At 40.1% G+C, this 12,681-nt stretch overlaps 1 protein-coding gene across 16 annotated transcripts in view; it reads right to left on the bottom strand.

Moving 5' to 3' along the window:
* Positions 1-3,311: 3,311 nt before the first annotated feature.
* Positions 3,312-12,681, bottom strand: part of cacna1da (calcium channel, voltage-dependent, L type, alpha 1D subunit, a) — a 96,525-nt gene continuing 87,155 nt past the window's right edge. For 12 of the 16 annotated variants that reach the window (XM_056248517.1, XM_056248520.1, XM_056248526.1 and 9 more), the window contains 8 exons: positions 12,399-12,515; positions 11,048-11,433; positions 8,779-8,805; positions 7,385-7,513; positions 7,168-7,307; positions 6,850-6,956; positions 5,997-6,314; positions 3,312-4,425 (listed from right to left, as the gene is read on the bottom strand). In XM_056248517.1, the coding sequence (XP_056104492.1) occupies positions 4,120-4,425; positions 5,997-6,314; positions 6,850-6,956; positions 7,168-7,307; positions 7,385-7,513; positions 8,779-8,805; positions 11,048-11,433; positions 12,399-12,515 (1,530 nt within the window). In that variant the 3' untranslated portion in view covers positions 3,312-4,119. The remainder of the gene's footprint in view (positions 4,426-5,996; positions 6,315-6,849; positions 6,957-7,167; positions 7,308-7,384; positions 7,514-8,778; positions 8,806-11,047; positions 11,434-12,398; positions 12,516-12,681) is intronic. The other 4 variants (XM_056248519.1, XM_056248530.1, XM_056248518.1 and 1 more) reach the window with 3 other exon arrangements.

The following is a 12,681-nucleotide window of genomic DNA, read 5'->3' as shown; positions in this document are numbered from 1 at the left end:
CTTGTACAAATAAGTGAGACAGTTGTTTGTTTATTCATTAAGTTTATTCTGTATTAATCATTAGAAAATAAAATTTCAATATTGATTAAAATCAAGTCCAGGCCAAAATAAATAGGAAAATTACAAAAAAATGCATCAATACAAAACCTAGAGGGATATAATAAGTCATCTGCTACGAAGAGAAAACCCTTTTTTTTCTTTTTCTTCATGGAATAAAAACCATAACAGAGCAAAGATAAAGACTTTCAAATGGAGAACATCACCACGCATCTTTCCGTTACATATGTACATATGTTACACTATAATCTTAAGTTTCCTTACAGCATTAATAAGAAAAAGTATATAATAGTTTAGCAACAACTCTAGATGAAAATGTGATAATCAACAGAAGTGGCTCTGAAAACTTGTACTGTATAATACTTTTTTCCATTTTTTCGTTAACATATCAGCGTTAACAATACAGAGGAGTGCCCCCCCCCCCCCCCCCCCCCTTTCTTCTGTTTGTCCCAGCATTGAAAGGTGAAATGTAAATGACATATAGATTTCACTAAACCGTACGCACAGTCACAGAAAAAGAGTACAAAATTCGCCCACCTTGATACACAAAATATGAATAGAAAACAGGGAAAACAAATTGCACGTTACAGTAATTTGTGCAAAGACGAACAGCAATGTGCTAATAGTAAAATCCCATTGGTATATTAAGAAACCAAATTTTTTCTTTCTATTCAGGAGTCCCTGACACGAGGTAAAAGTTAAATCTTTAGTTTAATACGTTTTTTTTCTTTGTTTATTAAAAATAATGCATATTTTATTGTCCTTACCAGTAATTGCTACGAATAGTACAATGTGCCATGAATGTGCATTGGTCTGTTTACAAGATACAGTATAATCGACATGAAGACCAGAACACAATGTTTCATTATTTTTTTTCTCCCCGCACGGATCATTTCAGCCCTTTCAGATGTGCACACGCAGTGTTTCATGACAGTATTCGGTTGACTGAAAAGCACAGAACTCTTTCAAAACACAAGAGATCAATAACACTCAAGAACAACAATTTCCAACAAACCCCACGTTTCCCTTTATTTAAGCTGCAGTGAAGCTTAACACTTCACAGTGCAGTCAAACTTTTTCTTCTTCTTTATTTTTGCCCATAGTGCTCAGCAGTAATTTGCCTGTTGGAAGTGACAAAAGGTCAACTGAATTGATGTGATCCCATGTTGAGGCCTAAGGACAGAGATTTACAACACCTTAAAGGCAAAGACACTCACAAAAAGGACGCTTCAAATGCTGATATGTTTCCCCTGCTCTAAAAGAGGTATTTCCAGAAGCCAGAGCTGAAGTGAAAGGTGAAAAGAAAGAAAAACAAAAGCAAAAGTGGGGGAAAGGGGGTCAAGTATTGCTTAACCAGATCCTTGCCTTGCTTAAAGGGATAGTGCACCCAAAAATGAAAATTCTGTCATTAGATACTCACTCTTATGTCATGCTTTTTTCCCATCCAAATATTTTTTTTTTCAAGCATCAGTTGTGTGTTGTGCACACAGTTGTGTGATGCTTTTTGAGTCGCCCACGGCTAAAAATAACTATTGTTCTTAAATGTTTAATAACTTTTGAACCGCTAATTCAATCTGTATGCTTTTCAGTGGTATCACGTTTCGTCTGATTAGCATTGATTCGCCAAAGAAACCCATTTGGTTTGTTCCTCTGAGTCAAACAGGAACGACTGTTGATGCTTAGTCCCACCCCCAAGCCCAGATTGGTTGAAACTGTCATCTACTCGACCAATAAACATAGTTTTGGTCTTTTGAACCACCAATCAGAATCCTAAATCATTTGCATTGTTTGTATTTTTGTTGCACAAGACAATTTTCACAACTGATTTGACAACTTGCTGCACTATTTGCGTTTGTTATTCATGTTCAGATTGAATATATAGTCACTTTTGCTTCAGTGTTTTGTTATTGTTTAACTATGATTCTATTGATTTTATCATCGTCAGTAAATAAAACCAAAATTTTGCTGCCGTTTTTCTTATTTCTAGTTCATTTATATATTCTCAGACAAAATAAATGTAAACTTCGAAAAACTTGATGCCGACTGCTAGAATGGGTTAGAAAAACAAAGAAAAGTCAGGTGCCTCAAACATGTTCTAGGTCTTTAAGAGTTTTAGGGCGTTTCAGACCTGTAGATTGTTTGCTTTGTTCTGAAACAGGCATTCAAATGGTTACTATTGTTATTCTTCTTGGTTTGATTCGCTTTCACAAGGCAACATTTCTAAACAGACCAAAATTTGTTAATACATGCGAGTAAACTGTCCTCTCATTGGTCAGATTGCCCCCGGCTTCACTAATTTGCGATTGGCTCTTTAATTTAGAAGGCGGGACTAATTCTCATGAGTGGGCCGTCTCTGTATATCTAAAGTCTTTGATTTTAAGAGCATGAATCAAGGCTTCATCTGTATTTGGACAGTTCTGAAATATGATCATCTGACTAAATTTCAATTAGGCATTTCATTTAGTCTTTTCCCCCACAGAGAAATGCTATATATAACTTAAGCTTGAAAATGATCCTTGTGTTCAACGGGGGGAAAAAACAGCAGTTTTGATGACATGACGGTGACTGTGAGTTGAATACAGGATTTTCATTTTAGCCTGAACTGTTCCTTTAAGGATGCATGATGCGAACATGCACTTCAAACAACCCAAAACTCCCCCATAATCATATTTTGTCATCATAATCATCTTCATTAACATTATTATAAAACTAAAGGAAGATTTCAGTATTCAAAACACCTAAATACATTGGTGGAAACGAGTCGCTGATCTGAAACCGCTGATCTTGCGCGATTTCGAGATCAGCTATAGATCAGCCAGTGGCAGCAGGCTTTTCCAAGTGGCAGCATGTTCCTGGTGAGGGTCGTACAGTTTAATTGCAGACTAATTAAGCAGCATCGTTAATGCACAAAGCATTTACCATTGCACCTTCCTGTGCACCTCCCCTGCACAAAATATGCAACGAACCCTTAAAATGAGACGGACTCCTTCAATACACACAAACAAGAGCACGATTAAGACACGATTCTGTAAGCCCTACTGAATTCCCCATAAAGAAGGTCAACGTTCATGACCCATACTGCATACCGTAGATTTTAAGGGAACACTACGTCGGTTACGCTTATGAAAACGGACACTGAGAAAACGACTTGCATATCTTGTGCGGGTGTGTCACAGACGTAATAACCTCATATAAAATTGGCTTTTTTGTTCTATACTTCTCACAAACAAGTATGAATGCATATGAGCAAAGGATAAAGGCAAAGAATTTAATAAAGTACAGTACCTATTAAAATAACACCAAATTTAGTCTTTTTCGTAATGCAATAACATCGAATAATATTGCTGCTTTTTTTTTTGTACAGTACATAATTACAAAATATAGAATGTCTCTTTACAAAGTTTTCTTTTGCTTTATATTACAAGTCATTTACAGCAAATTATGAAATATCAAACAGGCTATCCTAAATTAAAAAAATAACCTGTCTGCTAGTGCATTCAACACAAATGCTGAAATCCTCTTGAAATCCACAAACCTGCATGATATCCTTATTGTAAACCAGTGTTGTAGAATTAGCGTTTGTTCTCTAAAATATGCCTTAAACGTTACTAAAATAATCATACGGGGCGAGTCGGAACTACAGCCTTAGTGGAGGGATATGCCATACTTGCTTGCATTGAGCTTGCAACGTGCTTGATATGCAAAACCCTTAATAAAGTGACTGAGGTAATGACATATTCTTTCTGATTGTCATCACCTTGGAAACAGCCTGCCCCTGGGTACCGCTCCTCGCTGCTCATTGGTCCATTTCCTGCAGTGACGGTGGTACGAGCAGCCAATTAAAGTTCTGGGCGGTCCTTCTAAGCTCCTCCCCGGCGCCGTGGCTGCCGACTTCCTGCGTGAACAGGAAGTGAGCGAGCGGCACCGATGCGTCCGTTCTTGTGGTGCCTTTCTGCTCTGCTGTGAAGGCACTTCTTTAGGTAGTAAGCCAATAAATATAGTTTGTATTTTTTTGTTTTGCTGATCAGTTTCTGAGGAACAGCAGCAGCCTCTTATCAGGCGCTATAAAGTAGTAATGCATATCATTTCGTCTGCCAGGTCCTCCTCGTATGACGGTCTGGGTTCGGGGTCCGGTTCCTCGTCGCTGTAGCTAGCCGAGACATCTTGCAGCTCGTAGTCTCTGTGGCCCAGTATGGGGAACACGTTGACGCCATTGACTACCGGCGTAATGCCACCGTTCAGGAGATGGCTGGCGGCGCTCTCCATTTCGTCGATGGTCATCTCGCACGCATCTGCGATCTCGTGTTTCGTGGCAGCCACGAACTTTGGGTCCTTGGCGTATCGACCCAGTCCTTCTGATATCAAGACCTGCTCAAAGATGAGAAAGGATGAAATGATTCTGTCAGCATCAATTCTAAGATCCTTTCTTCGCTGACACGTAGTGAGACATACCGTCACTGCCTGTAGAAACATTTTGTCCTGAAACTAGAAACAAGAGGGAATGAAAACTGTGTCTTATGTACTTCTGGCCTGGTTATGGGTCCAAATGGTATAAAATTGAAAGCATTTCCCTCGTCCCTCATTTTAGAAATCTGTAGTCTACCGACACAAGAACAGAACAAGCTTCTAGTTTCCTAATGGCAAACATCAATACAAAATGTGGATGGAGAGTAGGGATGTAACGATTCACTCGCAACCGGTTGAAAATCGATAAAAATGTGTGACGATTCAAGTCGGTTGAAATGTTAAACGAATCGCGATACACGTTTTAAACAGCAGGGCGCGTTTGCTGTATAGCCTACTGTGAAGTTGTGAACCTCGCTTTACAGGCACAATAGCAGCGAGCACACACTGGCGTGAAGCTAGCGAGTGTTTTCACTTCATTCATGGAACTTGATCTTGTGTGAGCCAAGCTCAACTTCCATAGGAATGAAATGAAAACGCTCGGTTTGCTCCGCTCGCGCCGCGCCAGTGTGTGCCATAGACTGGTGTGCACGCGCCGTCAAACACATGGCGACGGCAAGCGTAGATGTTGACGTTGACTCATTCAAATCGGAGGTGTGGCGGCATTTTGACTTTCTGTTGACTAATAATAATCACCACCGTGAGAAGCACCAGTCACCTCCGTTTTCATGTTAAAGTCATTAATACGACAATTGCGAGAGCCACGGAGATCACAAGGTGCATCAGTGTTTCCGTGGCAACCAGGTGTTCTATTTATTTTACTATCTCTTTCTCTAAATGTGTTTTTTTAACTCTTACTAGTGTAATGATACAAATTATAACAAAATTAGAATCTTGCCTTTAATACAATGTAAAATGTAAAACCCCTGTCAATCTGGTACTAATTTTACACAGTCTTTTACATAGTGTGCGAAGGTACCAGTGTCCAGCCACTTGACCAAACAGACAGAAAGACTGAGTTGAAACCCCCTTGAAGGGAATTTTTTTAATGTAGTTTTATTATTTGACAAATATATTTTAAATTAAAAAGAAATGTGCAGCATTTTGTCTGAGAAATAATAAAAGGGACACTTTTGTCTTAAATCTCATTTGTTAAAAAAACCGTGAGAAAATCGTATCGTGAAACCAGTATCGTGAATCGTATCGCATCGTGAGATGACTGAATCGTTACATCCCTAATGGAGGGCGTGTGAAACAAAAACCTTTTCCCGGATTAAAGCCCCGGGTATATTTTCCGCATTCCGTTCCGGCTTTCATAGTATACTCCTTTGGCCATGAGAGTGGAAAGACGCGTTCACACACTACCTAACACACTTTTGTTTTCAAATCACTTGCATATGCACCGTTGTACGCGCTCCGTCTACACAGACACAATAACTGCTCTCTGCAAGATTTCAATTTAAACTACTATTACTACTAACTACTATTTTGACTACTTACATCTCATAAATAGAAATAGGAGTGGTCAGACTCACCGCCTCTACCAGGCTGGTAGCGCTACCTCTCTTCTGGTGGTACTGGTTTCTATACTCTGGTGGGACCTGCAGATGAACGGGTGAGTAGTTCCTCTGCTGGTACTCGGGATCATCTGTATACCATGAGCTCTTCCTGATGGATGAGTGACTGCTGCTAGCGCTGTCCCTCAGCGGACGGTCCACGCGGATCAGCGGCGTGTAGTACGGCGTTCTGTCTTTACTTGCAGGAGTGGGAGGAGGTGACGCCCATGATCTGGTAGATTGAGTAGGTGAAAGCCTGCGAGCCCTGCTGGAGTCTAGACCCGCTACCGCCATCACCTGGAACCACCAGTACAGTGGTCAATATAAATGCATTGACACATAATACTATACTGACATGTAGGATAGTCATAATATTTAATCATATTTCATAAGTCGATACCAATATCAATTTTTCTTTATTTATAAAGTAAAAAATTACATGTAAATATAAACATAAAAGCTTTATATAAGCCTTATAATGAAGGCAACACATGCTGTAAGTGTTATATTAGCTTTATTAGTATAAAAATGATAAGTAGGCTACAAATTAGCTCAGATCGGGCTCAGACACGTGTGTCACAGTCTATGACGTAAATTCTTCGTTGACAGAAATGTTGAAATTAAATATTTATTATACACATTTTTACAACGTTGAAAAACTTTTAGAATGTTTGTCATGTTTTTCCTCCTACAGAAATTATATTATATAAAAAATATTTTTTCCATTTTCAAATTTTTGAAAAAGCTCCAGGGAGCCACTGGGGCCGCGCTTAAGAGCCGCATGCGGCTCGCCGACCTATGGGTTAAACATTACTGTAATATTTAATGTTACCTGGTGTTGCATGAGATGCAACGGAAGAGCAGTTCGCTGGTGAGGAAGATCGTCTTGACTGCCCTGTCTGCGCAGACACTCAAAATTGAATGATGGTCTCCGATTACCTATTAATGAGAGAGATTAATATCTTCTGTAGGGGTGTGCAATATTATAGTCAACACTAAAAATCGACAAAATCCTAGAAAATAATGAAATATTTTTTGCCGATATCGCACAACCCTAATCTTCTGACATCCACGCTGAACCATAAAGCAGAGGGCCTGTTTGTACAGAACAACACAAATTTAATTTTCCGTATGGAGCACCAAGACTTGCCTTGTGGTGTTGGAGGAAGCAGTCTTCTCTTTGGTGACCTATGTGGATCGTGATAAAGGGGCTGCTCGTCATCATCATAATAACTGTCAGGATGGTGGTAACCCCGTGGCGTCTCGTACTCCTGGTCACTGTTGGGGTACCTGCATATGGTAAATATCCGTCAATAATATTTCTATTTATCATTGTTTGTGTGGCACAATTGTCACAATAGTTTTACCTATCACCCGACAGCATGCTTTCATCTTCGTAAAACTCTTCTCCGCTGTAGTACTCCCCAGAGTATCGATCTTCTTCATACTCCTCTTCGCGGCGTATAGTGGGTCGTCTTCTGTCGCTGCCCTGCGCCCTGCGTGAAGGTCAAGAGGTCAGCGAGAGGCCGGTTAGATTGTGGTCAACGAGTCAGCAAAAGACCATGCTCTACCATGCAGACGTGCAGCTCCAGACCGCAGTGAGGCAGTTAGACCTCATTAGTAAATATGCAAAACCTCAAATTTGGGACGTTCTACTTGTCAATGTATATGTACAGCAAATAACAAAAAATAGTATAAATATATATATATACACACAGTATATATTGGATATGCGCCTAATAACAGCGCACATTTATCTAGGTTGACGTTAGAGCGAGCTGCCACGTTAGGGGGCTAATGTCGCTAGGCTACTACTTACATGTTTCAAATGATAAGCCATGTTTGAGGTTGATGAATGATAGCGAATGTTTGGATTTCCTGCCCGACATAATTACCACATGGACCAGCCGTGTTAAAAATCTGTCCGTCACAGACTGCAATTCCAGAGGAGTTTTTCTGCGACTAATTTAAAATTCGGTCGACTAAGCCTCTTCTCGTCAAATAACGTTCAGTTGATAAATGGGGACAGCCCTATTATTTACTACAACTTTAAATCATGAATGGCGTGTTGCTTAACGTACAAAATATTGAGCAAACTGTACATCCATCCCTCCCAGCAATGCGCTTTGTAAAAGATATAGCATCTACTAGCTCTATATGCTAAACAGACTAGCAACCCTACTGGCCCAATATATATGACATCTCAACATTCCTACAGAGGGGAACTTAAAGGACAACTCTTTTTCTAGAAAAATAAGGTACATAAAATGTACTTAACTAGAAATAAACACTGCGTTTAAGTGTTATTTACATTTCTATAAAGTATTATTTACATTTCTATAAAGTATTAATCTAACGATGAGTCATCCTTTAAGGCAAGCATTTCATTTTGTTAGCACCAGTTATCCAGCAGACACATGCAGCAAGCCCCTCCTCTTTCCATTCATCACCCAATCACAACACACAGAGACTCAAAGACGTATCCTGATTTGTTAATGCTTTACTAGATGCTCCTATCATCTTTCCAGTTTTGAAAGTCTATCTGTGTGTGTATATAAAGGCCCTGTCCCAAATAGCACCAGTCTTGTGGACTTTTGCAGACATGTAAAGTCAACATCAAGCGCTATGTGGGACGGGGCTGAGGTAGAAGAAAGCCCAACGCTGTTACCCGCCGGCCACAGTTCTGCTTATCATTCACCATCTGTTTTTATACAAGCAACAGTACCTGCTATGTAAACATATAATACCTAATGTAACATACCTAATATACGTCTCATAGTAGCGCCTTCTGTTCCAGAAAGCAGAGAGATGGTTAAGAGAAAGCATTTCGATTAGCAATAAAAGAGAGAAAGGTTGAGAAAAGCAGGGGAATAGGAAAGGGGAATGGATGGGCACATATATCATACAGTATATACAGGATATATACAGCATTCTTATATATGTGAGGCTGTTTTCGTCCTTGTTTCGATGGCTTTGTCCAAACCTGAGTTGAATTACACCCCGTCCTCCACACTTCACGTGACTTTTTGGTTTGACTAGCTCAATAAGCACCAAAAACATGGAAAGTTTGGTTTTCTTTACTTTCTGAAATTGGTCAAAACCAACCATGGAGGGTCTGAACATAAATTTGATTCATTTTGGGGTCAGTCTCCCAAAACCTGAGCCACCAAAAGTGAATTTTTTTTGCTTATAAATGAACCAAGTGGTCAAAAAACATAATTCTGTTTTCCTCTGATTTCTGATTTCGTCTTTTTGCTAATCATACATATCTTGTCTAATCTTTGCTCAGATGACCAGATCACTCCCCATTAATCGTATCCCTTCCCCAGAAATGGCCTCATTAAAGTGATTAGACAGGGAGTAAGACCAATCTCAAGGGTAAATTTCAGGCTAAAAAATGTAATTTTCTATTGTCAATAGTGTAGAGATGTATGAAGCACTGCTCACAAAGAAGTTAGTGTAAACCAAGCAGCTTTCTGTTGGTCAAGGCAGCAAATTCATGGGACCAACTTGAACCAGTTGCAAAATCTTTCACCCACACACAAAATTCCCAAGTGCCTGAAATTCTATTGAGAATCTAGCCTGGTTAAAACCAGACCATTCTCAGTTGTAACTAAGTTTATGGTCTGGCAAAGCGTCATAGACAAATCATTTCCAGAGGGGCGTCACCAACGGACGTCGCGGATAGACCTAAAACCAATCTGAGCGATGAAGGAGATGACGTATGCAGAGCGGCGGAGAAACATCTCCGAGTGTTGTTCTTTGCTCGGTTTTTAACAAAAGGGAAACGTTCAAATCGCTTAAAACAGACGCGATAGCTGATTCGAACGAGTGATGTTCAACGGCGGCATCCATCTTTGTAATGTAGGCTACAAAATCTGCTTCAAAATCCCAGCGCTGTCGTCATTGTGTAAGGCCCGCCCCAACGTTTCTGTTTGGTGCCTCGATTTCGGCGGATTGGAAATGAGCTTGAATGAGCTCTTTGCCAGACTAACTTTCAGAGCAAATCTAAATTTGCCGGAAGTTGTCTGGGTTTTCCCAGGCTATTGAGAATGGATTTCGCATGCAAAAATTGGCTGAACAATAAACGTGACCAGTGACCACACCTTAAAGCTGATAATAAAGCGAATGAATAATCATCTAAATGCATAAATGTATATGGATGCAGAGTTTAAAAGTCACTTTCTAGTTTTCCAATCTACTGAAGAAGTACTTAAAGGTGCAGTAAGCAATTTCTGAAAAATGCTGTTGAAAGTGGATCGGACTGACCACCACAACAAACTTGTAGCCAATAAGCAGTAGGGGGCGTGTCCACTCATGATGGGGCAGGAGAGAGAGAGAGCAAGAGGGAGATTTGAAGAAAGACTGTAAAAATAGAGAGGGCTGAGAGACATTACAAAAGAGAAAAGCTCAGAGGAATATCACCTGAAAAAGAAGGGTTATGATCAGGCAAGAGCTTTAGGATCCACGTTAATATTAGAATAGTTTCTGCTCCATATGTGAGTAACATTGGTTTTGAGAGTGTGCTTCTGGCGACTGTATATACTCGTGTATTGTATGTATAATTTTTTATATTTTTTAATAATTTTTATAATTTTTTGTTCTTACTTGTCATTGTTTGTCATCTCAACTTTATTTTTCTCGAAGCTTTTTTTGCTGCGCTTCTGCTATATTAAAGAGACATCCACTCTTGCACTGTGTGTTCATGCATTTTGGGGGCGGAGCAATGAAGGGAGGGGTGTGATTGTTTGAGTTGATTTTTAAATATCAACAGTGTTCAACAATGACTCTCAGAAATCGCTTACTGCACCTTTAAGAAGTTGCATTGACCTTAAAAAACATCCTTCCTGAAGCAATTCCAAACAATCCGAAGGGATCAAAGAAATTGGTTTAAGAAGTTGTTGATATTCATGAGATTACGCCATACTCTGCTAGCATTCCGCTACTTGTCAAAATTGTTGAATACATATGAATAAATATATCAAAAAGCTGAGAGAAAGACGTTGGATGAACAAAAAACAAGCATTCACCTTTGCCCTTGTGGGGTCCTGGGCTTGTCATATTCTCCATAGTACGATCCCGGGTAACCGTTAGCGGGCATATGCTCATAGTACCGATTATGTCCTCCGTTAGGTAAACTGGACATGTTGGCGTTATTTAGGTTGATGTTGGTAGACTTGGGCGACTTGTTGTAGGAGTTGTGATGATGATGGTGATGATGGTGGTGGCGATGATGGTTTTGCTGGGCCATGGCATTGGCGCGGCCCAGGCGCCCCACAGGCTGTTCCATGTGGGCGTAATGTGGGGGCGGCTGCACCTGAAGGGGGCGCTGTGTGGCGTTCGTCTGGTGGCCGGAGCTCCTCCGGGGGTCTCCGTTTATGTGGTTAATGTGGTTGCCAAAGAGTCCTCCATTTCGCTGGGAAAAAATACTTGTATTTGTAAGTTAAAAAAAATGCGCAATGGACGAAAAAAATAGCGCCATATTTCAGTTTTCACGAATGAAACGTGGGCTGAAAGCCCGTTCACACCAAGAACGATAACTATGAAGATAACTATATCCACACTACAGGACGATAACGTTCAGTTCATTCTTTGTCGTCTGCTACTTTAAATGCTCGAGGTGGATTCTGATTGGCTGTCAATGTTTTTATCGTCCATCAGCTGGAAGAAATCATCCAATCATCAGTCCAACGATATTGTTCATGTGTGTCATTATCGTTATAGTCGTGATGTGGACTTTGCTATTCTCAGAATAAGAATGATAATAAAAGTTTAGAGTTATACTTACTGTGTTATAGTTATCGCCCTTGGTGTGAACAGCCTTTAAAGGATAGATGTACAAGCTTTAGTTGTAAATTATTGACCTTCAGCTGATGCAAAAAACTAAAATATGTCTTTCTAGCTGTCAAAAAGCTCTGGAAATTTATCCCACACAACCTTTTATTCATTTGCGAAAAATTAAATATGGCGTCTTTGACAGTCTATCCAGTGCTAAAACATTTGAGATTGCCATTTTTAATGATCTCATGGGAAAAAGAAGTTGGAAAGGAGGTAAAATGGCGTATGGTGTGAGTGAATTTTCAACTGAATTTGAAATCAAGAGAAATAATGCAGATACAGTGCGCTAAAGCTAACAGTTAGCTGTTAGTACAATACACCTTGTTTAAACGTTGATAATATCATTGAAATCAACAACTGATGGTCAACTTGATGAATTTATCCCTGTTTAGTGTCTTAATCTTAGACTTACAGCATATACAGGGACGGCGAATAATTCATTGCAACTCCCTTAAGGAACTGTTACTACTCAACTCAGAACGGTCAAAGTGAGACAGATCGATTTTATAAGGAGAAAGGGGTCATAAAAGGTGAGTAATTTACCCTATAAATTTCTTCGTCCTCCTCTGGCATAAAGTCTACTAGCTCATCATCCTGCAGGTCACATGATATTGCACGGCGTATTTCTGGCCCAATGTCATGCAGCGTACGGAGGCCAGCCTGTAACCATGACGACAAGATAGCTAAGGACCTGTTCTTCAATGGAAAGCCCTTGAACAGCAGCGACATGTTGAAAACGGAGACCCTCACACACACATGCCACCAGGGGGCAGTTTACCAGACACATTGACACAAACAGGCTTGACGAGACAGTTCCAGACAGGAC

Source organism: Rhinichthys klamathensis, unplaced genomic scaffold (genome assembly GCF_029890125.1).
Source record: "Rhinichthys klamathensis goyatoka isolate OS25496 unplaced genomic scaffold, OSU_Roscu_1.1 h1tg000056l_1, whole genome shotgun sequence".
In the NCBI taxonomy this organism is placed as follows: Eukaryota; Metazoa; Chordata; class Actinopteri; order Cypriniformes; family Leuciscidae; genus Rhinichthys; species Rhinichthys klamathensis.
This window is presented reverse-complemented; position numbering and strand designations above follow the sequence as displayed.